This window comes from Denticeps clupeoides, chromosome 1 (assembly GCF_900700375.1).
Source record: "Denticeps clupeoides chromosome 1, fDenClu1.1, whole genome shotgun sequence".
Lineage (NCBI taxonomy): Eukaryota > Metazoa > Chordata > Actinopteri > Clupeiformes > Denticipitidae > Denticeps > Denticeps clupeoides.
In genome coordinates this window covers 1,397,457-1,421,619 of record NC_041707.1, presented here as the reverse complement: position 1 = coordinate 1,421,619, position 24,163 = coordinate 1,397,457, and the positions used below count along the sequence as shown (strand labels likewise).

The 24,163-nt window shown below is 51.5% G+C and overlaps 1 protein-coding gene across 1 annotated transcript; it reads right to left on the bottom strand.

The window, feature by feature from the left end:
- Positions 1–1,568: 1,568 nt before the first annotated feature.
- Positions 1,569–24,113, bottom strand: LOC114802017 (spectrin beta chain, erythrocytic-like). Its single transcript, XM_029000616.1, has 37 exons — positions 23,993–24,113; positions 22,032–22,236; positions 18,527–18,678; positions 18,266–18,439; positions 17,577–17,674; positions 17,368–17,448; positions 17,156–17,271; positions 16,126–16,238; positions 15,863–16,050; positions 14,812–14,929; positions 14,563–14,721; positions 13,999–14,301; positions 13,006–13,156; positions 10,959–11,829; positions 10,724–10,861; positions 9,891–10,650; positions 9,609–9,811; positions 9,243–9,333; positions 9,019–9,165; positions 8,685–8,948; positions 8,385–8,609; positions 8,201–8,290; positions 7,816–8,100; positions 6,975–7,105; positions 6,669–6,873; positions 6,362–6,585; positions 5,845–5,995; positions 5,514–5,758; positions 5,303–5,441; positions 5,140–5,224; positions 4,597–4,793; positions 3,317–3,387; positions 3,180–3,252; positions 2,862–3,094; positions 2,600–2,773; positions 2,469–2,511; positions 1,569–2,369 (listed from the first exon to the last, which is right to left on the bottom strand). The coding sequence occupies exons 2-37, from the start codon at positions 22,177–22,179 to the stop codon at positions 2,178–2,180; spliced, it is 7,038 nt and encodes a 2,345-aa protein (XP_028856449.1). The 5' UTR covers positions 22,180–22,236; positions 23,993–24,113; the 3' UTR covers positions 1,569–2,177.
- Between the last annotated feature and the right edge of the window lie 50 nt (positions 24,114–24,163).

Below are 24,163 nucleotides of genomic sequence, written 5' to 3'. Positions count from 1 at the left end.
GCACAAGAGGTTAACAGCAGGGCAACAGGGGAGGCATTCAGCCAAGATCATCATACGCCCCCTCTACCAGGCAACAGCCCACTAAATCCCCCAACACTCACCCTAACCCCAGAGGCGGCCCTTATGCAAATCAGGCCAGCCCTATTGGCTGCCAACGCTACAATACTATGAAAGTAAGTGTGGTAGTGGTGATATGATGGTATGATGATAATAACTCTGCAGCGCAGTGTGAGGTAGTGAGAGAGGTGCAATACTTCGATTAAAAGTGCAGAGTTTAGTAGTGATGTTCAGTTTTCAGTTCTGCGGGTGATTTAAGGCTTCAGATGTGGTTGAGGTGAGGTGGATCTTCTTCAGCAGAGCTGGAGTTGAAAAGTCCATGTGAGGGGCGGGAAGGGTCGTGCACGATGCTGTGTTTGTGGAACAGAGACGTGAATGGGATAACGTGATAAATGTACATTATATGCAGAGTGGTCGTGGCCTGGTGGGTTAGACACCCGCATATGAACCAGAAGATCACAAATTCAAACCCCACAAACTACCATTGTGCCCCTGAGCTAGACACTTAACCCTGCGTGTCAGTATATATAAAGAGGGAGAGAGAATATGTTGTATTATATTGTACTGTGTTGCTTGAGATTCACCAACAATCAGGAGCCAAACTCCTTGTGTGTGTCCTAACAAGCATGATCCTTATTCTGACTGATGAATACCCTTCTTGAACCGTGTTCGCGGTGTGGCTGAGTCCATTATCCAGGTCGGTGGTACGTGGGCCGGCACTCCACACGTGCATCATTCACTGGTTTTACTCCCTTTTACCATTTTTAATAGAAGGTTATTGGTTGTGAAGATAGTGATGATCTGTCCATCTTGTCTGGCTGAGAGTGAAAGTGAAGTGATTGTCATTGTGAAACACTGCAGTACAGCACACGGTGACACAACCAAACGTGTCCTCTGTATTTAACCGTCACCCTCGGTGAGCAGTGGTCACCATGACAGGCGCCCGGGGAGCAGCGTGTGGGGACGGTTCTTTGCTCAGCAGCACCACTGCCCCATGAGATGTGTAGATCAAATCAAGAAAATCTGATTTATATTATAATGTAGTATAAAAATGAGTCAAAGAAACGTCAAGATTAAATGCCGCCAGTTCTTATCAAGAATCCAGGATTTTCATATATAATTTTATAATCCTACAGTTATATATTTACAAAAAAGTATATGTATATATACACTTTCATCATGTGTGTGTATATATATATATATATGGCTTCATTTTGTTTATTTCGGCATCATTTATATTTTTATGAAAATGCATAAATTGACTACAAGTGACTGTGCAGAGTCCCCAGCAGTGGGATTCTTCTCTGACTCTTGATGGTGAGAAGTTTTCTTGTCAGGTTTACATGAGAATGGATGAGTGACAGGACACAAAACACACAGAAGGATTTAAAGTGTATATATTTATATATAATGACCATATTATAGCACCATTTAAAATAAAATAAAGCAATTCATGCATTCATTTGGATTAAAAAAAGACATTTGAGGCTTAATACAAAGTTTTTTTCGTATAACGGAGTAGTCATTCGAGTTTTTATACAACATTTAACATCACTGTGTCACAAAAGAAAGCTGGATGGACCTGATTGGCTCTGCTGCAGTCACTACTGACCAATGAGAACATTCTGACGGGCAGCTGGTCAGCTGCCCTTCACGCCTGGCGTTAGACCCGCCATCTTCTCAATATATAAAGTGGATATAAAGTGGACCCTGTTGTCGAAATGAAAAGATGACGATGGAGTCCAGACCAGCGCTGCACGTGAACCCCAGGTGACCCAGATTCTGGCCGCTGGTCTGGACGCTGGAAGGTAAAAGTACAGCAGAAGAACACAGTATTCCTGTCGCAACCATTTCTCCGTGAGTTATAAGGCAGGTCATTACAGGGCACGTGGATATGAGTATGAAGCTGATATAAAAAGCATGCGCAAAGCAAATAAAAAGAGGATTAAACGAGCAGAAATGACAAAATGATCTTTGGTTGGCATTCCGACGATTTGGTGAATGAGAGAGAGAAATAAAAGATGACAGCGGTGGAGGACGAGTAAATACAGGTGCTAACGGCATTATGGGAAATGTGTAACCTGACGGGCAAGAACGGGCGTCTCCATGGCAACGCGGCCTCACTTCTTCCGGGTGAACAGGCTGAATCGCTTCTCCTTGTCCTTTTTGCTGGACGAGGCCTCTGGGAGTGTGGACGAGGACGGTGGCGGGAGGCTCTGGGCGCGGCCGGCTCCTGAAGGCCCCGGGGCCTCCTCCTCTGGCTGGGGAACAGTGGCGCCTTCTATGGCCTGGGTCCAGCTCTGCAGGTCCTCCTGAGAAAGGGACATTTTATTCTGGCTGAGTGTGTATGTGTGTGTGTGTGTGTGTGTGTGTGGATTAATGTGCAGAATTGATTGGTTTGTCACACCCACCTCATCTTTACATTGGAACAGGAACTCACTGCCATCTGCCAATCTTTAGAACAATATAGGAAACACTGAGAATCAGGAACGTTAGGTGAACATGAGCAGAGCTGCTCTGAACTTTCAACTCGGCTCCTCACCCGAGTTTGAACACCTGCTTCTTCTTCTTGTAGTTGGTCAGAACCTCACAGGTCGAGCCGTCCAGGGACAAGGGGTCCTCACCGTGGAACGTCACGCTGTGGCCGAAGCTCTTGGCGTCCTTGTAGAAGGACAGCTGTCCAGGTTTCAGCACACAGTACAGGCTGTTCCAGGACCTGAGGACCAGCAGAAGGAACCGGCGTTCTGGTTAATTTCGAATTCCAGAAACGTTCCCGCTCAGTGTAACAGAGTAAAACCAGCGACCTGTTGGGGGCCTTCTTCCCCGACGCCTCCAGCTCGTGTTTCCTGATCAGGGGACCGTCCCGGATGACCGGCTGGACTCGGGGCGCCTCGGCGGGGAGGGTCTGCGCCCGGTCCAGCTCGCCAGACGCCAGGTCCAAGTCCGGCAGGCCGCTCTCCGAGACGACCAGGGCGGCGGAGTCTCCGGCGGTCCCATCCACCTGCCCTGAGCTGGGCTCCGCCACGCCCGACGCCAACTACAGTGTCCAACGGGAACGCCACTTATGTCCAACGTCTTTTTTCACTTTTTATCGCAATCTGATGAATTTATTTACTACCGACCAGAGACTGATCCTCCACGGTGAAGAGCTGAGACGAGTCGTCAACAAAGCCCGTGTCCTCTCTCCTAAACGCACTACACAAAGGGGCCGAGAGTGGGTTTGTGCGTGTGTGTGTGGGTGTGTGTGCGTGTGTGTTACCTGCTCTCCTTGTCCTCTGCTCTGTATTGCTGCAGTTCCTGCTGCTGTTTCCTGATCTCCAGCAACTCCATCTGTGGAGATTACGTGAGGTCCACGTATCAGACGCTTTACACGGCGTGACTTGAAGATGAAGGACGAGTGCAGCTCAGGTCATGGACATGTACCAGTGTACATGGTATCCAATGAGAGTGAGCGAAGAACAGGATATACGGTGCAGAATTCTACACACAACTCCCCGTAAGGCCAATATGGGTGGTAGTAGTCTAGTGGGTAACACACTCGACCATGAACCAGAAGACCCAGGTTCAAATCCCACTTACTACCATCGTGTCCCTGAGCAAGACACTTAACCCAATGTTGCTCCAGGGGGGACTGTCCCTGTAACTACCGATTATAAGTCTCTCTGGATAAGGGCGTCTGGTAAATGCCGTAAAATGTAAATGTAATGTAAATATGGGGCAGCGGTGGCCTAGCGGGTAAGGACCCGTAATACGTGCCAACGGCTTAATTTAATTGGACATGATTGGCCACTTAAACCAAGCGATCGTGGGAGAAGGACAGAAGTCAGGGAGGTGACCAATAACCCAGTGGTCACTCTGTCAGAGCTCCAGTGGTCCTCTGTGGACAGAGGAGAACCTTCTAGAAGGAACACCATCTCTGCAGCATTCTACCAATCAGGCCAGTATGGTAGAGTGGCCAGATGGACGCCGCTCCTTAGTAAAAGGTACATGGCCGCCCGCCTGGAGATTGACAAAAGGCACCTGAAGGACTCTCAGACCACGAGAAAGAAAACTCTCTGGTCAAATGAGACAAAAATGTAACTTTCAGCAGGACAACGACCCTAAACACACAGCCAAGGTATCGATGGAGCGGCTTCAGGACAACTCTGTGAACGTCCTTGAGTGGCCCTGCCTGAGCCCAGGCTTGAATCTGAGGGCCTCTAGTGTTAAACGTCTCTCTTAAAATGGCCGTGCACCGACGCTGATGGAGCTTGAGAGGTGCTGCAAAGAGGAATGGGTGAACCTGGCCAAGGACAGGTGGACCAAGCTGGTGGCATCATTCTCAAAAGGACTTGACGCTGTAATTGAGTAAAGGCTGTGAATACTTATCTATATGTGACTTCTCACATGTTTTTTTTTTAATCTTAAATAAATTAAGTAAACTTTTTTTTCACGTTGTCATTATGCGGTGTTGTCATGTGTAGAATTCTGGAATGAGGCTGTAACATAACATAAAATGTGTAAAAGGTTCTTTCCAGATGCGCTGTAAGAGACGCGTACCGTGGTGAGGCGTTCCAGTGCAGAGAAGCGCTCCTCCCACGTGGCGGTCGATTTCTCAAAGGCCTCGTGTCTCTTCAGCAGCTTCTCCACCTCGTCCACCGTCTCACCAACATCCCTGCTGGCCACATATGGCTCCTGAGCAACAAGCCACGCCTCCGCCACCGACGCGTCTCGCGCAAACTGACACACCTCCAACACTAGATGGCAGAAGTGGGCAGAGGTAAAGTAAAGTAAAGTGAAGTGATTGTCACTTGTGATACACAGCAGCACAGCACACGGTGCACACAGTGAAATGTGTCCTTTGCATTTAACCCATCACCCTTGATGAGCAGTGGGCACCATGACAGGCGCCCGGGGAGCAGTGTGTGGGGACGGGACCTTCATCAAGGGGACCTGGGTGGCACCTCGGCAGATCGGGATTCGAACAACCTTCTGATTACGGGGCCGCTTCCTTAACCGCTAGGCCACCACTGCCCCCAGAGGTGAGCAGACTGGAGAGATGGTGTGTGTGTGTGTGTGTGTGTGTGTGGGACCATGACTTACAAAGGCGGAGCCAGTGCCACCTGTCGTCCCACTTCAGCATCATGTCACTCCTCCGGTCCTTCAGCGTCGTCAGCTTGTCTTTAACCTGAAAGAGGCGGAGCAATCGTCATGTCGCGGTAAAACCAGTTTAAAAACGCTCGTTTTTACCACGGCGACCCCTGACCTCAGCAGAGTCGCGGTGCTTGCGCGCCAGCAGGGCGTGTCCCAGGTCGACGCATTCGTTGAACTTCAGGCTGCGGGTCTCGATTTCTGCACGGATCCCCTGGTGGTACTTCATGAGCAGCTCCACAGAGGACACGTCCCTGGCGAGAGACGACGGTTTTCCGGGGGTTCTGTTCAGCTCTACCAGCTCCTCCCACAACCCACTCACTCACCTGGGCTTCTCCTGCGTCTCGATCTGCTGGACGATGCTCTCCATCCAGGCCATCAGGTCCCGGACCATGGTGAAGAAGCGGAACTTGTCGGCAGTGTCCACCAACTGGGCGCGGCGGCCGGCGCAGGCGTCCAGCAGACCCTTCCACGCCTCCAGCACCTCCCGGCCCATCGCCTGGATGGCGTCGGCCTGGTCGCCTGCGTACTGGGCGTGCAGCCGTCCCGCCGTCTCCTGGAACTGCTGGACCTGGCGGGGGGGGGACGGGGGACGGTAAGCGGCGCGCGTCCGCATGTGTCGGGACCGGTGATGTTCTGCCGGGGTGTGAGCGGAACCTGTTTGCCCAGGGAACTGATGGCCCTCTCGAACGCGCCGTGCATGCGGTGGAACGACTCCGCCTTGCTGAAGTCATCGCCAACGTCTTCCGGGAGCTCGTTCTGCTTCTCCTGGATCTGCACCACCAGGTCCTTCCCGTCCTCAAAGTACCTGGGCATCGAAAGAACGAAGTGAAGCGAAGTGATTGTCACTTGTGATACACAGCAGCACAGCACACGGTGCACACAGTGACATTTGTCCTCTGCATTTAACCCATCACCCTGAGCGGAAATGGAAAAAGCTCAAAAAATGACCAAAAGTCCAAAAAAAAAAATTGTCACTTGTGATACTTGTGAAATTTGTCACCCTTGGTGAGCAGTGGGCGGCCATGACAGGCGCCCGGGGAGCAGTGTGTGGGACCTTCATCAAGGGGACCTCAGTGGCACCTGGGTGGACCGGGATTCGAACCGGCAACCTTCTGATTACGGGGCCACGTGATACCCTCGCCAGGATCCTCGTGTCGGAAGCGTCACTCACTTCAGCAGGTCGTAGGACGCAGTCAGGAGCTGCGCCCGGGTGTCGATCAGCTCCAGCAGGTCGGCCCAGCTCTCGTTCACCCCGTCCTTCCACTCGGCCAGCGTGGCCGACTCGCTGTGGCCGCCGGCGATCAGCTCGTCGATGATCTGATTCACCGAGTCCACCCGCTCCTGACCCGCGGCGCCGGTGTCCCGCGCGAACTCGCGGAACTTGTCCCGCAGGATCTGGGAAATGTGGGAAATCAGCCTGGCGCATTCAACACCAATTTCGACAGGAGACGGAGTTCAGGAGGTCGGCTGCTCCACACCGTGACGTGGTCGAGGTCCTGTCCCATCTCCTGCGAGGACGCGACGATGTCCCGCTCCGCGATCCACTGCTCCAGGTCCTCCACCTCGCGGCTCAGCAGGAAGTGGTGGTAGGTGTGGTCCAGGTTCTTCCGGCGCTCCTCCGCCAACTCCTTCAGCCCCGCGTACTGCTTGTCCACTTGTCCCTGCCGGCGAATGATGGCCTCCCTTTACACACACACACACACACACACACACACACGAGGAATGAGGTGATTTTTCCAAAGATCTCCGACAGTTCCAGACGAGCAGCAGGTAGCGTCGCAGACCCGTCTGGGTGGTCCTCCGCCAGCATCTTCTGGGCGCGGTCGGCCAGCTTCCGAATGGCACCGGCGTAGTCATCCACGCCCTGCTTCAGGACCAGGTGGCGCTTCAGCAGGACCATGGCGCTCTGCTCATCCTGAGGCAAGAGGGGAAGGGAACGGATCGTTTGTACGAACTCAGGACCGGTCAGGTCAGTATAGTCACTTTTGACTAGTTTAGTCTTTGAATCGAGCGGCCGTTTGAACTTTTATTCGTTTTGGTCACATCCGGACTCATTTTATTCCAGTCAGGTTCCAGTCGACTGAAATCCGGGCATTTTGGCGTAATTCAACACACGTTCTGTTTTCTTTTCCACCTCATCGTAAAGAAAGTGGCATCTGATAACCCACCGGCAAATTTCTATAACCAAATAACGGGAATACTGCAGAAGAATAATAATATCACGATTGAACAAGAGCAAACATTTTACTCTACAGTTTTTATTTTGTAAATCGCGTTGAGTCTCGTTTTATTCGGCAACAATATTACATTATTCATTTCATTCTAGTTATCGTCACATGACCAGCATTTACGTCTCGTGACGTTTTTCAAGGGTCCATCAAGGACCCATAAAGATATTTCATCGTTACATTTACATTTACAGCATTTACCAGACGTCCTTATCCAGAGCGACTTACAGTCAGTAGTTACAGGGACAGTCCCCCCTTGGAGACACTCAGGGTTAAGTGTCCTGCTCAGGGACACGATGGTAGTAAGTGGGGTTTGAACCCGGGTCTTCTGGTTCATAGGCGAGTGTGTTAACTGAAGTTTGTAAATGTCATTGACAGAATGAACAGTCCAAGTCACCTTGGCCTTCTCGTCGGCGATCATGTAGAGTTCCTGTTCTCCGATCCAGGCCTCGGCCTCGTCGGCGTCGTTCAGGTACTGCTGCGCCTTGTCGGCGCCGCGCAGCCGCTCGCGCCGCTTGCCGATCTCCTCCAGCAGCCGCGGCCACGCCTCCTCCAGCTCCCTCATCTGCTCCCGTATGTGCTCCGCCTCCGGACTGCCCTCTGATGCCAGTGCCATCCTGTGGCCGCGGTCCAGAACCTCAGCCACCCGGGGCTGGTGGCCCTCAACTTCCTTCTGAAGACTCTGTGGGGTGAACACGTGGAGAGAAGAAGATTCGTCCAACTACATAGTCACCTCACAATTACCGACCTACAAATCTTTGTCTTTTTCCGGATTGTCCCACCTGGTTCTTCTTCAGGAGAAGCTGCACGGTCTGTAGATTGTTGCCATGGTCCTGAGACATTGCTAAGAGAAGCCTGTCCTCCACCCAGAGCTGAGAGGCAGAGGGAGCGAGAAATTCACAGTTACCACCCACTGAAGCTCTTGAGCTGTAGGAGAACCTGAGATGTTGGGTAGTTGTCTCTCACGATCTCGTCAGCGAGGTCCCTGTAGAACTGGTGGACAGCTTTGGCCGCCTCCAGTTTGCCCCGGCGCTGTGCCAGGGGCGTTAGGATCTTCTGGAAGTCGGCCTGCAGGGCCTGCTGCTCAGCCTCCATCTCGGGCTGGTCCTCGCGCAGAGTTCCATGTTTCTGCACGGCTTCCTGCAGCTCCTCCAGCTCACGGCCACGCTCGCGAACCTGGTTCTCCGTCATCTGGACAGAGGAGAGGAGTTTAGATCTCTCACCTAATCACCAACACCCCAACACTGCCGTTCGGGATCTGATGACCTGATGCTTCTTCAGCAGGATGTTGGCACTGGTCAGGTCTTTGACCTCGTCGTCTCCTTGCAGCTGCTGCTGGAGGTCGGCCAGCCATTTCTTCAGGTCTGCAAGGCTCTGGTCGTACAGCTCAGAGCGGTTGGCGTCGAACAGCAGCCGGGCCTTCTCTTGCGTGGTTGATTCCAGATGGTCCCAGAGGTCATGCAGCTGAGTGAGACGTTCTCTCACAATGGGCTCAAACTCGGGCTTCGACTCCATCAGCTCCTGACCCTCCTGGACCACAAAGATCAGTCAGAGCTGCACTCTGCAGGGTAAAAACTCAGAATTTGGATGGATTTACCACCTGATCAATCTTGCTGAGCCAGAGCTTGTTGGAAGCCAGTTCTGCCATGAAGGCCTGGTGCTTCTGCCACTTGCTGTGGAGGTTCCTTGCTTCATCATACGACGTGTCCTGAGCTGTCAGCATCTTCTCATTAATCCACAAGGTAAGCTGCCAGAGAGAGAGATGATGGTCAGTGTTGGTCCATGTGTTGGAAAATCCGTCAAGTCAATTAAATAATCTCTCACATCCTGAGTGTTCTGAAGGAAGTGCTGAAGGTCCCGGTTGTCTTTCAATTTCCCTGAAACTTCTACTGCCTTCTCCCGATTGGTGTTGTGTCTGAGAACCACACACACACACACACACAGAGGTATAAGCTGGTGCACAGGCAGTAAATCTGCTCTTCAAAATCCAATCAATATCCATCAGAATTCCTCTCCCAGCCTCAGACCCTCTAATGACCAGCGCTGGAGATCTTGTTACTTAACTGATTGCTGCTGAGACGGCATCCAGTCCAGCTGAGTTACAACAGCTACATTCTCCATCAAGAACTCCACTCATGACCAGTAATGGCAGAAAAACGTGAGGAAAAAGAGGATGTAGAAACGACCCACCTGTCCTGGATGGAGGTCATCTTGTCCTTCACCCTCCCCGAGTGGAGGTTGCCACTGTCCACGACCCTCTGACCTCCTTCCAGGGTGTTCGCGATCTTCTCCTCATTAGCATCCATGGTGCAAACAAAGTCCTCATGCTTCCTCAGCGCCTTCTCTGCTCCATCCAGCGTATCTGGCTGATCCAGGTGAGCCAGTGTGTATTCCTGGTACAAGGAGACAGACCCTCATGCCACCACCCATCATAACATTCAGGACACACAACTATTGTCTCTCGCCTCATACCTGGTTGTTTAAAATGGTCTCCGCCTGCTTTGCATCGCGCAGGAACTGCTGGAAGCCCAGGCCTTGGTCCAGGAAGTTCTTGCGGCTGTCCCACATCTTGTGCAGCTCATCCCAGCCCTTGTCCAGCCCCTTCAACCTCTGCTCCAGTTGCTGGTACTGCGGGTCGTCCTGCAGGCCCTGGGTGACGGCCGCGCCCGTGTCCCGGACGCGGTGGTAGTCCTCCTCGTGGCCGTCCATGTCCGCCCGTACGGCGTCGTGGAGGCTGAGCAGCTGCTCGGCTTCGGGGAGGGAGGCGGGCATGTCCTCTGAGGCCACGGCCTTCTGGTTTTTGAAGAGCCAGGCCTGGAAGTCGTCCATGTCCTGCAGGAAGTTCTGCAGCTTGCTCACCTCACCCAGCGAGTCTTCTCGGTCCTTCATTGTGCGTTTGAGCTTGTCCCACGCCGCGTCCAGCTCCGCCCTACGCCCCAGGATCTCATCCGCGTTCTCCGGGTGCTCCTGGGCCAGACGCTGGGCCTCGGCGCGCAGGAAGTCCAGTTTGTCCTGGATGGCAGCCAGGTCGCGCTGCATTCCGAACAGCTTGCGCTGGATGGTCATGACGGCGGCCAGGTCGTTCCCCAGGTCCTGCGTGGACTCGATGACGCGCGTCTTGTCTGTGATCCAGGCCTCCGTCTCGCCGCACTCCAGCCCGTAGTTGTGCAGACTGAGGGCGGAGTCAACCTTCTGCTTCTTGTCCTCCACCATGGCCTTAAAGGCCGCCCATCTACAACACACGGCACAAAGTCAACCTCGGGACACCACCGGGAGACCACAGCAGGACAGGCCGCTCGTCTCACCTCTTATTGAGCCGCCCCTGACACTCCTTCACCTCCTTGGTGCGCAGGTGTCTGCTGTCCTCCAGCTGTTTGGCCGATCTGTTGATGTCATCAATCCGCATCTGCATGTTGTACATCTCCGACGCCAGGATTCCTAACCTGAGGTCCACAGTGACCAGGAGAGGGACGTTACTGCAGGTCTATAGCACTCCATCGGCAAAAACGGATGGACTTATACATTCTTATGCATTCGTACCTGTCCTGCACCACCTCCAGGTCCTCCAGCTTCTCAGGTGTCTCCAGGCCCACCAGCCACGTCTCCTTCTGGCCCATCCAGAGCTCACAGGCGTCTGTCTCGCTGAAGACGGTGTAGAGGGCCAGCGAGTCCTCCAGACGCTTCTTGCGGATGTCCAGCAGTGACAGCAGCTCTACGTACAGGTCTCGAACGTCCTTCAGCCGCCGCTGGACGTCCGGGGTGTTTCGTAGCTCCTCAGGGAGGGAGGCAGCCTGCTTGCTCAGGCCGTCGAGCGGCGCCGCGTTTTTGGCCGTCTCGTCGCAGAGGTGACGGTGCCTCTTGGCCAGCCGCTGCGTGGTGTATTCATCGTGGCCCACGTCGTCACTGCTGGCCTGCCTCGTGGCCTCCAGAAGCCACGCCTTGAAGTCATCGGCGTCACCCTGCAGCTGGAAGAAGCGCTGCGTATCCTGGAGGTTCTGCTTCCGGAACGCAGCTAGCTCCTCCAGCTGCTGCCACTGGCGCCGGACGTCCTCCATCCGCGCCTGAACTTTGGGGGTCCCCAAGTGCTTGGCCTGCACCATCTTCTCCCCCTCGCCCATCACTTGCTGGAGGTGCGCGCGCCGGGCGGCCAGCTCGTCCTCAAAGGCGTCGTGCTTGGCCTGGAGCACCAGCACGCTGGTCAGGTCCTTGCCGTAGTCCAGGGAGGAGAAGATGTGCTCCTTCTCCCGAATCCAGCTCTCCAGCTCGGCCGTCTCCCAGAAGAAGTTCCAGAGGCGGCGCGACTGCTCCAGCCGGGCCTTCCTCTGAGCAGCCAGCGTGCAGAGCTCCTGGTAGCACAGGTCCAGGTGCTGGACGCGGTCGCGGATGACCTGCGGGTCGCATGGCTTGTAGCCTGAGAGCGGAGGAGGGGTTCAGTGTTCAGATATATGTAATTACAATAAATAATAATAATAAAAATAAATAAATAGACTTCAAGCAAAAATATAAACTTAAAAGAGACATAAGTGGCGTATCCAACAAGGCTTTGAACTGGCCCCCATCTTCAACTGTAGTTGTGCTGTCAACTGTCCCATTAAATATAACTGTCTGTTTTTTTATAACTTTATAACATTAAATATAACTCTGTTTTTTTTTTTTATATAACTTTATAACATTAAATATAACTGTCTGTTTTTTTTATAACTTTATAACATTAAATATAACAGGTTTTTTTTATAACTTTTTAACATTAAATATAACAGGTTTTTTTTATAACTTTTTAACATTAAATATAACTGTCTGTTTTTTTTTATAACTTTATAGCATTAAATATAACTGTCTGTTTTTTTTATAACTTTATAACATTAAATATAACAGGTTTTTTTTATAACTTTATAACATTAAATATAACTGTCTGTTTTTTTTATAACTTTATAACATTAAATATAACAGGTTTTTTTTATAACTTTATAACATTAAATATAACTGTCTGTTTTTTCATAACTTTAGAACATTAAATATAACTGTCTGTTTTTTTTATAACTTTAGAACATTAAATATAACTGTTTTTTTTTATAACTTTAGAACATTAAATATAACTGTTTTTTTTATAACTTTAGAACATTAAATATAACTGTCTGTTTTTTCATAACTTTATAACATTAAATATAACTGTCTGTTTTTTTTATAACTTTATAACATTAAATATAACTGTTTTTTTTTTATAACTTTAGAACATTAAATATAACTGTCTGGTTTTTTTATAACTTTATAACATTAAATATAACTGTTTTTTTTTATAACTTTAGAACATTAAATATAACTGTCTGGTTTTTCATAACTTTAGAACATTAAATATAACTGTCTGGTTTTTTTATAACTTTATAACATTAAATATAACTGTTTTTTTTTTTCATAACTTTAGAACATTAAATATAACTGTCTGGTATCCACTGTGAGGTCGTGGGGGGTTCAGGTTTCAACCAATAAGTTGTTATCATTCTTCTTGCAGACATTAGTAGGAGAGGTCCCCATCACTTTTAATGCTTATTGTGTTCAAACGAAACCTGGTTGGCGATTCAGGACTCACTGTCACCGTCGGCGAACTCAAGAGCCGCGGCGTTGGCCGATCGAACCCTGTCTGACTGCACGCCGATGTCCGCCTCCACCAGGGCGTGTTTCTGCAGCAGGTCCTCCACCTCCAGCAGGTGCTTTCCAAAATCGGGTGACAGCAGACGAGCCTGGAGAGGAGTGACACGGGAACAACCATCACGGAGGGTTGATAGAGGGGAGGAGCCACTTGATATTTGGTGCAGCCCCCTCCGCCAACCCGTCAGGTTGGGTCGGGTTGAGCTCGGTCAGTAAACAGGAACTTTTTTTATAGTACCGATTCTTTCCCTATAATTTGCTGCTTGTAAATTTGTTTTATCAAATATAATTTTTTTCAAAAAATGTTAATTGGGGTCGTTGTGGTTTCACCTAACCACCGTAAATAAATGTGACAAGCTGAATAATGAAACCGAATATGGTCTGAGTGTGGTGAGTGGTCGATGAGGAAGGAATTTTCATGACATTGGGACATTCTCTCTGAGTAATCAACAAATCCTGGTCCCGTCCCCACACACTGCTCCCCGGGCGCCTGCCATGGCTGCCCACTGCTCACCAAGGGTGATGGGTTAAATGCAGAGGACACGTTTCACTGTGTCACTGTGAGCTGTGCTGCTGTGTATCACAATGATAATCACGTCACAAATGCCACAAATCAAGCTGATGCTCCAGAACTTCAGAAGAAGGTGGGCCAATGGTTCTTGGTGCAGCACCGTTACAATATCCCCAGGGTGGTAGTAGCCTAGTAGGTAACACACTCACCTATGATCCAGAAGTCCCGGGTTCAAATCCCACTTACTACCATCGTGTCACTGAGCAAGACACTTAACCCTGAGTGTCTCCAGGGGGGGACTGTCCCTGTAACTACTGACTGTAAGTCGCTCTGGATAAGGACGTCTGGTAAATGCTGGAAATGTAAATATCACACACATATAACAGAGAAAAGTGGAACTGGAGGTGGATGACAAATCTGCACCTTCATCTCATCCATCCAGTTGATTATGTGCAGCATCTCTTGGAAGATCCTCTGCAGCGTCAGATTCTTCTCCAGCCGACGCCTCCTGGAGCTCAGCAGCTCCTGCAGGTACTCCCACAGGCGCAGGACGTTGTCCTTGCGAGCGTCCACGCGCTTGCCGTCGTGGTAACGCTCGGACTCCAACTCTCGCGACATGGCGACGAGGGCCAGAACGCGCTCCTCGTACGCAGCGATGTCCGTCTCGATGGCATCGTGCTTCTTTTTCGCCGCTTCCACTGCTGGCAGGTCATAGCCGAAGTTGTCCTGGAAGGGAGGCAGCGAATGAGCACAAATGTGATCCAATAGTCTACTGCTGTGTGTGTGTGTGTGTGTGTGTGGTAGTAGCCAGAACCAGAAGACCCAGGTTCAAATCCCACTTACTACCATCGTGTCCCTGAGCAAGACACTTAACCCTGAGTGTCTCCTGGGGGGGACTGTCCCTGTAACTACTGACTGTAAGGCGCTCTGGATAAGGGCGTCTGGTAAATGTTAATGTGTGTGTGTGTGTGTGTGTGTGTGTGGTACCTGTGCCACCAGTCTCTGGTTCTCCATCATCCACGTCTCTCTCATGGCCGCTTTCCTGTCGAAACGTCGGGCCATCTGCTCTAACCTCTCCTGCCTGATGAGTTCGTCCCGCAAGACGCGCTCCCGCTCGTGTTCGGCGCGCTCCAGGCGTTCCCAGGCCTACAACACACGGGCAGCGATGAACCGCTTCGTCCGCGAGTGGAGGTTAACAGCAGAGTGCGTGGGAATGTTCATCACGTCTCCTCTCACCCGGTTGATGTCCGCCACCAGTGCTCCCTCCCTGGGCGTGTACACCCTCTGGTTATTCGCCCGCATCCGGCTCTGGATGGTGAACAGAAGCACCTCTAGGTTGCCTTTCTCCTGGAACCTGGGACATTGAAAAGACGAGGAATTAACAGCTTATAGACGTAGAAGGAGACACTGAAGGGTTGATGGTAGTCTAAATAAAAAAAGTAGATAAGATGGCCTGAGAAACTAACTGTACAATTGCTCCAGAACACAACCTTCAAAATGGGAGGAGCCTGATCTCTACTAACCTCATAGCCCTCAATCGTGCCACATCATAAAAGACATTGTATGTATTTATGCAAATCCAGGTGACACCTTTGACCTTATACTAGCAAACAAGCCCCATGCTTAGCACACAGCGCAGGTCCTAATGCCCTAATTGTTTCGTTATTGGACTTTTGTGCAAGCTACAGCTTGGCCATAACGGACACCATGTTCGAACATCGGTACACTTGGTACCAGGGCAGCCTAGGTCGCAGGTCAATGATTGACTTTGTAGTCGTATCATCTGACCTGCGGCCATATGTTTTGGACCCTCAACTGTCAACTGATCAGGTGGCAGGGGAAGATGCAGACCCCAACTTCACCTGGATGACTGAGAACCTTCACAAACAGTCCACCACATTCATTCAGGCGTTGGCAGTTTGACAGGGACCTAAATCCTAGGACAGGGACCTAAAACTTATCTACACAATATACATGAAATAAAGATTATTCAAAATGTGAAAAGTTTCTGCTGTTCCACACTTCGAAAGTCCATATTGATGTCCATCATTGGCTTTCCTAGAGAACCCGGACTGGTTCCCACTGGCTGCCTGTAAACTCTATTTCTGGAACAACGTCGCTCTGCTCCTCTAACTGTTTCAGCACAGAGGGCTTAACGCTACAAGGTTACGGGCCGAAAATACACCCGTCACATTCCACCCTGCCGACCGGCTGTGATGGTGGGATGTGACCCTGGGGTGGTCATGGGAGGTTGGAGTGGATCGGGGTCACGCTACTGTTCTCTCACTTGGGAGGTTTCTCCACGGTGCGATACGTGTTGAATGCCTGGAGCTGCTGCTGGACTCCAGTCAGAGAATTGGCAAGCTTGTGGTTGTTGAGGATGACGATGGTCTGCTCGATCCACGTCAGCAGGTCAGAGGCCAGGGTCTCGTACTTCTCAATCATCTTCTCAGTTTCAATGGCATGGTCCAAAACCTGAATGCAAGACACCGTCCAGTGTGAAGATAAAGAAATTCGTGACCTCATTAGAAAAAATTGCTCATCTCTCACCTTCCCAATTCTCTTTCCCTCTACCGCCAGAGCCTTCATTTTGGAGAAGTAATGGTAAAATGCCACCACGTAGGTGATGATGGACTTCTCATCTGGGTTCTCCGTGAACACATCTGACCCAAACCAACAAAGACAAATGAACACAGAAAACAAAGCGTAGGGACAGAAATATAGACTCTAATATAGTGTTGTTTAAGCCAATGAAATGTATGAATGAATCTTCAAAAACGAGACAAGACGTAAAAGCTGGTCATGTGACAACAAATAGGAAGAAATATTTCAGGCGAATGAATAAAAGCAACACTAAATGTAGTTTACAACATAAAAACTAGAGACTAAAATGTCTCTTCGTTCTCGGTGGCAAAAACAAGACCAGACGTTATTTCCTCTTGTTTAATCGCGATGTTATTACTATTATGTAGTTTTCCTGTTTCCTGTGTCTCCCATCTGGTCGAACAGATGACGTCACTTCCTCGTGACATAATTTGGGCACTTTCTTTACAATGAAATGGAAAAGAAAACAGAAGGCGTGTCGAAAAAAACGCGGGGAGAAATGCGGCCACTGGAATGGATGTCGAGTATTCTTGAGTCTATAAGGTAACAATAATAAGATAACCTTGTTCTAATTATGAAATGGGTTTGTCTCGAGGAAAACATTGTTTTTGTTCAACTCGGTACTTGTACTATATTGACTGGGTTAAACAGAATTGCATTAATAAAAAGACTAAAATACAATTTTCATTGACTAAAACTAGACTAAAATGTTCATGGATAATTCAGACTAAAATAAGACTAAAAAGCTCAGATTTTAGTCAACTGAAACGTGACCAGACTAAAATGAGTCTGGACGTAAAGACTAGGCCGAAACTAACATTTGGACAGGCCGCCAAGGACAATTCTAAAACAGATTTGTGGAGGTGGAATATTAGACTCCCGCTGTGACCTCTGACACCCCAGACCCCAGGTATGAGGCATTACCAGGGACTGAACTCCGTTCGGAATGTTACGGCAGGTGGCAGTGGTCACTTGCCTTCGGGGTCCAGCAGTTTGGTGACTCCCAGCTTCTGCTCAGCCACGCCGAAGGCGTGCTGCAGGTTGTGTGTTGGGTTGGACTTCTGGAGCTTGATGTAGTCGACCAGGTCAGGCCTGGAGCGGGACATTTGGAGGACAGATAGCGTCAGATGTTAGTGTCTCATCCCTGCAGCACTGGAAGAGCGGATGCAGGGGGGCGGAGCCTCTCACCTGTGTTTGTGTATGAGGGCGTTAAAGGCCAGACCATCTTTCCAGCTGGTTGTGAAGTTGGTGATGTTTACATTTGGATACCTGGGGAAAGAAGAAGCTCAGTGATGGGACTGTTTCTCCACCTCTTTTTAGGTGTTTTAGAAACTGGAAGGGACGGGAGGAATGGATTCATGGAATGCTAGGAACCGGGCCCAGAATGGTATTTTTACCCAGAAGTCTTCATCTGACACCAGAGGAGCAGGGCGTCCTTCGCAGAGCGGGTCTCCTTCTGGTCTGCTGGTCCCGTCTCCACAACAATGTCCTGAATCTGTGGGCATAAAATAATGATCAGCGATAAAAAAAAACCCCACAGTAGGTTTTGGGTCTGATCTTAAATAAAACTGCGCTGTTCCAGATATCTTCATCTTTCCTGCAGCAGAAACTGGCTTAGCCCAGAACTTTTAAAAGGTCTGATCTACCAGAATTGGCCACCTGGTAAAAATTCTAATTCCATTTCACCAGAAAGCATCCAGAGAATGAACAGATCCTCCCAGTTTATCTCTATCTCCTCATGAGCAGCGGGTCTCCATGTTCACCTGCAAGCCTCTGAAAAAACACCCAGACACTCAGTTTCAGCACGTCTGAAGATCTGAGGTCTAAATTTAGCAGAACGTTCATTTTCTCCGAGTTCTTTAGACGTTTCTCTGACCATAAAGAAAAAAGCGGCTGATCAGCACAGAGAACCAACATCTGAACTAAAAATACCAGACGCTGTCAGAGCAAAAACGCAGAACAACACACACAACACACAACTCTGAACCGTCTGCATTTTTCTCTGCTTTGGAATTTAAGTGACAACATGGGGCTGATGACATGAGGAACCCTGCAGACCCTTCACACACTGGAGTGACCAACTGACCTGGAAGCGGAGGATGATGGTCCAGATGAGGCCCAGGATGAGACGGTGGTTGCCATCCACAATGTCATGTGACCCCATGTTCTCGAGATGAACCCTCTGCTCCCGGAGGAACTGAAGCGCTTTGTCCACGTTCTCCAGGCAGTGTATCCGCATTCTGCCCTTCGTAGGTTTGGGCTGGAAAACGGGAAACATGGTCAACATTCTCTGGTCTACATGATCAGGAACATCTCAGAACGCTGTCAGACCTGATCCCACACTCACCAGGCGTTCTCCCGATAAAACCTCCAGCAATTTGATGAGCATCCGTCCATCCCGAAGGTCCAGGTAGAGGTCTGAGATGCGGCAGGAGACCCGCGCCAGGATGGAGTTCACCCACTTGGTGAATGTTTTCTTCTGAACAGCCTCACGCTCATCTGACAGGCAGGAAACATGGAGACACACACACAGCTATGAGAGGACCCGTGTGGACTGTACGTGGACCAGAAACGTGATGTTCCGAACAGAACTTGATGCAAAGAGGAGACGTGTGTGTGTGTGTGAGTGTGTGTGTGTGTCTTTATGTATATTATTCCGGAGGCTGCCTCAGCCATGTTAGTCTCTGGAATGGAAAGGCAGCATGCTTAATGACGTTGGTGATGAAAGATTCAGGAGAAAAACAGTGAGAAGAAAGGGAAGGAGAGCACGAAAAGACCTGAGAGAGAGAGATAAAGAGAGAGAGAGAAGCTTTTAAGAACGCTCGTCGTCCTCCGTGGAGATTTCGACGTCACGTTTCCCGCTTTGCTCCTCATCACGCCGGTCCTGCTGCTGCTGTTCAAACGCTGAAGTTCTCCATAAATCATCTTCAATTCTGCTACCACAGCAGACCACGCCCAGCCACGCCCATTTAAAAACATGAAGGTAGCTTGTTCACCACAAACCAACATTCATGTCTCCTGTAACTGTTCCACTGTAACCCGCCGCTCTCGCCCGTTTAAGCGTGTGTGTGTGTAGTGTGTGTGTGTGTGTGTGTGTGTGTGTCGGTACATGAGAGACTAAACTCTCGCTGTTCCTCCTGTGTCGTTCCACGCCGCCTCCATCAGCCTCATCAATAATGAACACTGATGGATTTTCCCTGTTCACCGCCGCTTTTTATTTATCGTTCCAGCTGGTGGCCTGCAAGCAGATCATGCTAATGGTGACGTCACGAGACACCCGCACACTCTCACACACACACACACACACACTCACACACACTCACAGCTCCCAGCAGGTGTGATACTGAGATGTCGACTGGAATCACAGCGTAAGTTTCATGTCTCTTTCACCATCTGTACTGAAACTTTATTTCCGGGGAACGAGAGGAAACTCCACTTCTACCCTGACATCAGGAGTAGAAGCGTCCCATCAACATGGAGGTCACCAAGACACCTACAAACGTCCCATCAACATGGAGGTCACCAAGACACCTACAAACGTCCCATCAACATGGAGATCACCAAGACACCTTCAAACGTCCCATCAACATGGAGGTCACCAAGACACCTACAAACGTCCCATCAACATGGAGGTCACCAAGACACCTTCAAACGTCCCATCAACATGGAGGTCACCAAGACACCTTCAAACGTCCCATCAACATGGAGGTCACCAAGACACCTACAAACGTCCCATCAACATGGAGGTCACCAAGACACCTTCAAACGTCCCATCAACATGGAGGTCACCAAGACACCTACAAACGTCCCATCAACATCGAGGTCACCAGGACACCAAGAAACGTCCTGTAAACATCGAGGACACCAGGACACCAAGAAACGTCCTGTAAACATCGAGGACACCAGGACACCAAGAAACATCACATCAACATGGAGGTCACCAAGACACCTACAAACGTCCCATCAACATGGAGGACACCAACAAACATTCCATCTTCATGGGCAAATGACATCCTGTGGAACCTCTGGGACAGCAGGCGGCTCAGCAGAAGCTCTCAGTGACAGAAGCAGCAGCTAAAAAAAGCAGGATGATGAGAGTTTAGAAGAGCGACGCCCAGTTTAGACCTGAACGCTCCTGATTTAGGTCAAAAAGAAGAAGAGAAGCCGGAGAAAGAACAGGATCCATCCCGATTACAACTCAGAACTGGGGCGTGGCCTGCCGGGTCAGGGAAGAGGTGCATGCTGGGAAGCCCTGTGGGTACCTTGCAGCTGCCGGAACCTTCCGTCCAGAACGGAGTGGAAGTAGATGTTGGAGGTGCTGTAGCTGAGCCAGCGGCCCCGCCGCATGCCCTGAGACGAGGACGAGGGCGGCGGGGCGTGGTGCGGGTGCCGCGGTGTGAGCGAGGATGAGGAGGAGTGTGGAGGGAGGAGGAGTCCCTCAGGGGGCGCCGTCAGGGTCCCGTTACTCTGCGGTCGGAGGGCCGGCTCCGCTCTGCCGAGGTTCGCCCTGGCCGGCCGGGGCGCCCTGTGGCCCGGCGGGGTGCTCCTGCTCCGCCCCTCCTTCGCCTGGCCATACCTCACGCCGAGCTGGGACGCCGGAGAGGCAGCAGGCCGGACGGCTGGACCGGGACCGCTGGTCTTCAGGCCGATCTTCACCTCCCTCAGCCGGGGCTGCCCGACCGGGGCGGAGCGGCACAGACACGGGCTGCTCATCCGACACCCGCGCCGCACGACCGGCTGGAGCGAGGCACCGCTCTCCTCTCTCTCGTCCTTCTTCCCACCACGCCCCTTCCTCCCTCTCCTGCTCCTCCTCCTCCTCCTCCACTCAGCCTGCGCCGCTTCCCACATCCTCCTGCCCCGCCATGCATACAATATGAACACCTGCTTCAGCTCACACGTGGACTCCTGCAGCCACCATGTCAACAACAGGGGCGTGGCAGCGAGGTGTGCATCGCATGCGTGTGTGGGTGTGACCCTCCAGTCTCCGCCCCTCCTCTCGTTGATTACATTACAGCAGATTAGAGGATCGGACGCAGCGCGACCCCAGACAGGACCCACGTGACCTCTGCTGGCCAACGTCCTCTCTGACATTGCTGGGATGGTAACCAACACACTCCCATGATGCACCTGTCCCGTGACCGGGGGCTATTTTAAACGCTTCCTCCCGCGGGTGGGCGGGTCAGAGACGACCCTCACCAGACCTCGGCAGGGCAGCTGTCCAGGTCTGTCAGAGAAAGGCATTCTGGGTATGCGGCTGTGATGGCCTCTGCATATCTGGGTGGTGCGGGGAGTGTGCCTCTGGGTGTGTCTGGCGGGGGAATCAGATTCGGTCTCATTTTCCGTAGTGCAATGGGGACGACAAAAAAAAAAACGTTTTATTGACCAAATCACTCGATGCGAACGAGCGAACGAACGAACGAACGAACAAATGACTCACGTTAACCAGTTAAGCCAGAAAAATTCCTGCTGGCAGCTACGTATGCGTATCCGTACACAGTTCGCCGTCCCTCGCAACACCGCCCCTATAAACTTACGCAGGTGTTGCATCCGCATCCGTTCCGTTGACTTTTGAGTACGTGCGCGAAAAAACGACGCAAAGATGCGTTAACAACATTTCCGCCTTTAGACAGCACACAAGTCTGACCCCTGTCATGTTCTAAACGCCTCACCTAAAAAAAGGGGTGCAGGTTGCGACCTTTGACCTTGTTGTTCTTTTCCTGCAGTTGACTGGCCCCGCCCTGCGGACCTACCTCCTCTACTTCGGCTCAGATGGCCACTGGGGAACTATCAGGACGTGCCATTTTTCAGGCCCTCGGTCTGAACGCCGCTGTCCCCCGGCCCCGCCCACTCACCTGCCAGCGCCTTGATGCGCGAGCGCTCGAAGACGCGCACCGAGCTGTTGTCGTTGTCCAGCTCCTCGTCCGAGAGCTCGAAGCGCGTGTTGACGCGGCTGTACTGCTGCGTGATCTCCGCGTTGTCGAAGTCCGTGGTGGAGGTCATGGCGGCCGGCGGGGACGGGGCCCGAGGGGCGGGGACTCAGGTGTGGCGAAGCTGCGACTGTACAGGGGGAGAAACGAAGACGAACGTGGTCAGGCAGGTGAAGATGACACGACAGATGAGTGGAGCCACGTTCTGTTTGAGGAACTGAAATAGGAGCGAAACCTCCCAGGTCTGGTTGGAGAACCAGGCCCGGTCCGGTTTTTCACCACCATGGCCCAGTAAAGGGGGACTTTGGTCTGGTTGGAGAACCAGGCCCGGTCCGGTTTTTCACCACCATGGCCCAGTAAAGGGGGACTTTGGTCTGGTTGGAGAACCAGGCCCGGTCCGGTTTTTCACCACCATGGCCCAGTAAAGGGGGACTTTGGTCTGGTTGGAGAACCAGGCCCGGTCCGGTTTTTCACCACCATGGCCCAGTAAAGGGGGACTTTGGTCTGGTTGGTGGTTCCAGACTCTGAGGAACGCAGGAAACACACGCCTTTCATTTGTTCCTCGCTGTAGGAGGTCCCCCGTGACATGGTCCCTCTCAGATAAACTCTATCGCCCAACACCACATGACCCTTATCGTGGTTTGCAGGGGCGGGGCATCCCCTCCACGCTCACATCCCTCAGCCGTGTGGCAGAGACACGCCCTTCGTCCTGAGAACGAGGACTCCCGTCAATCGTCCACACGGAGGCCTTCGGGCCTTTTTAACAAAATTCCGGTGCGGCTTTTTACTTCCCGAGGCGGGATTTCCCAGAAGCCTCGGCTGAGGTGTGACGGACGGATGGCAGGACATGAGTGGAGGGTGTCCCCCGCACAGACGAGGCCCCGGAGCAGCGAGCGCGTCCGTATCAGAGCGGCGCAGGGCGGCGCTCCACCTACCCGTCGGCGGGAATCCCCTTATCTCACACACTCACAATCAACCGTCGTGACGCACTGCACCGCGAGCCACGGAGCGTTTTACACACACACACACACACACACCATCGCACAACACGAGCTCCACCACGTCCAGGCCAATCACAGCGCATCATTTCACCTCCCTGACCCCGTTCTGCACCGGTCGGCATCGACACACATCCTCGGTCCAGGGGTGAGACGGCCTGCTCCTCGACCAATCGCAGCGCGGCGTGCTGGCAGGACCACAGACACGCGCTGGATTACGGGAATGAAACGTGAGCAGCGGCACAACTGCAGATCAATACCAACCAGAGTTCCTGGAGAGAACGTGACCGTATAAGGCCACGTCGCGCCGAGACACAACACAGACTCCGATGAGCCCTGCGATTGTTCGCCCGTCTGTGTGTGTGTGTGTGTGTGTGTGTTGAGGCTCACTAACACACAGAAATAAAGACACAGGAGAGAGAGAGAGAACAGGACAGGAACATCTCAGTGTGAATGAAAGAATCCAGACTGTGTGTGTGTGTGTCTGTGTGTGAGATAGACTGTGAATGACTCGGATCATTTTAGGGTTTAGGCTCGAAGAAATGAACCGATTCTTCTGTAAATGGGAGTCGAATCGACGAGTTACATCTAAATCGCGCATGCGCACGAGTAAAAGAGCGAATTAAAAGTTCTTCTAACAAGAGAAGTCTTATAAATGCTATAAATGTAAGAGAAGTGTCGAAAGAAGTTCAGATCCGATTCTTTTTTTTTTTTTTACGAGTGGAGCCGAATTACTGAACGAGTCGCGGCGGAGCCTGCTGACACACACGCACAGTAAAAACTACGCGTTTTTATTTGATTTTTTTAAACCGCAGCTTTCGCTTCGTTTCTACGCACGAACGCCGTCACAGTCGAAACGAACGAGTTGACCTCTGACCCGACACTCACCTGGCGCACGGCGGCCCCGGCTCCTCCCGGGGTGCAGGACCGGACCTGGACTGCGGCAGGCGGGTCGCCCGGACCCACCCAGCGGGTAAAAATAAAGCGGGGGGGCGGGCGGGCTTTAAATGGCAGACGCGCAGACCCCCGCCCATCCGACACGTTACAGAGACGGTTCAC

What these genes read in the sequence shown, in the direction of transcription:
- LOC114802017 (XM_029000616.1), bottom strand. Translation starts at nt 22,179, where the DNA reads ATGACCTCCACCACGGACTTCGACAACGCGGAGATCACGCAGCAGTAC. An exon ending in TTCTCCTGAAGAAGAACCAG is followed by an intron (nt 8,101 to 8,200) that starts GTGGGACAATCC and finishes TTCACCCCACAG; the next exon opens with AGTCTTCAGAAGGAAGTTGA. An exon ending in TCAGTTCCCTGGGCAAACAG is followed by an intron (nt 5,759 to 5,844) that starts GTTCCGCTCACA and finishes CCCCCCCGCCAG; the next exon opens with GTCCAGCAGTTCCAGGAGAC.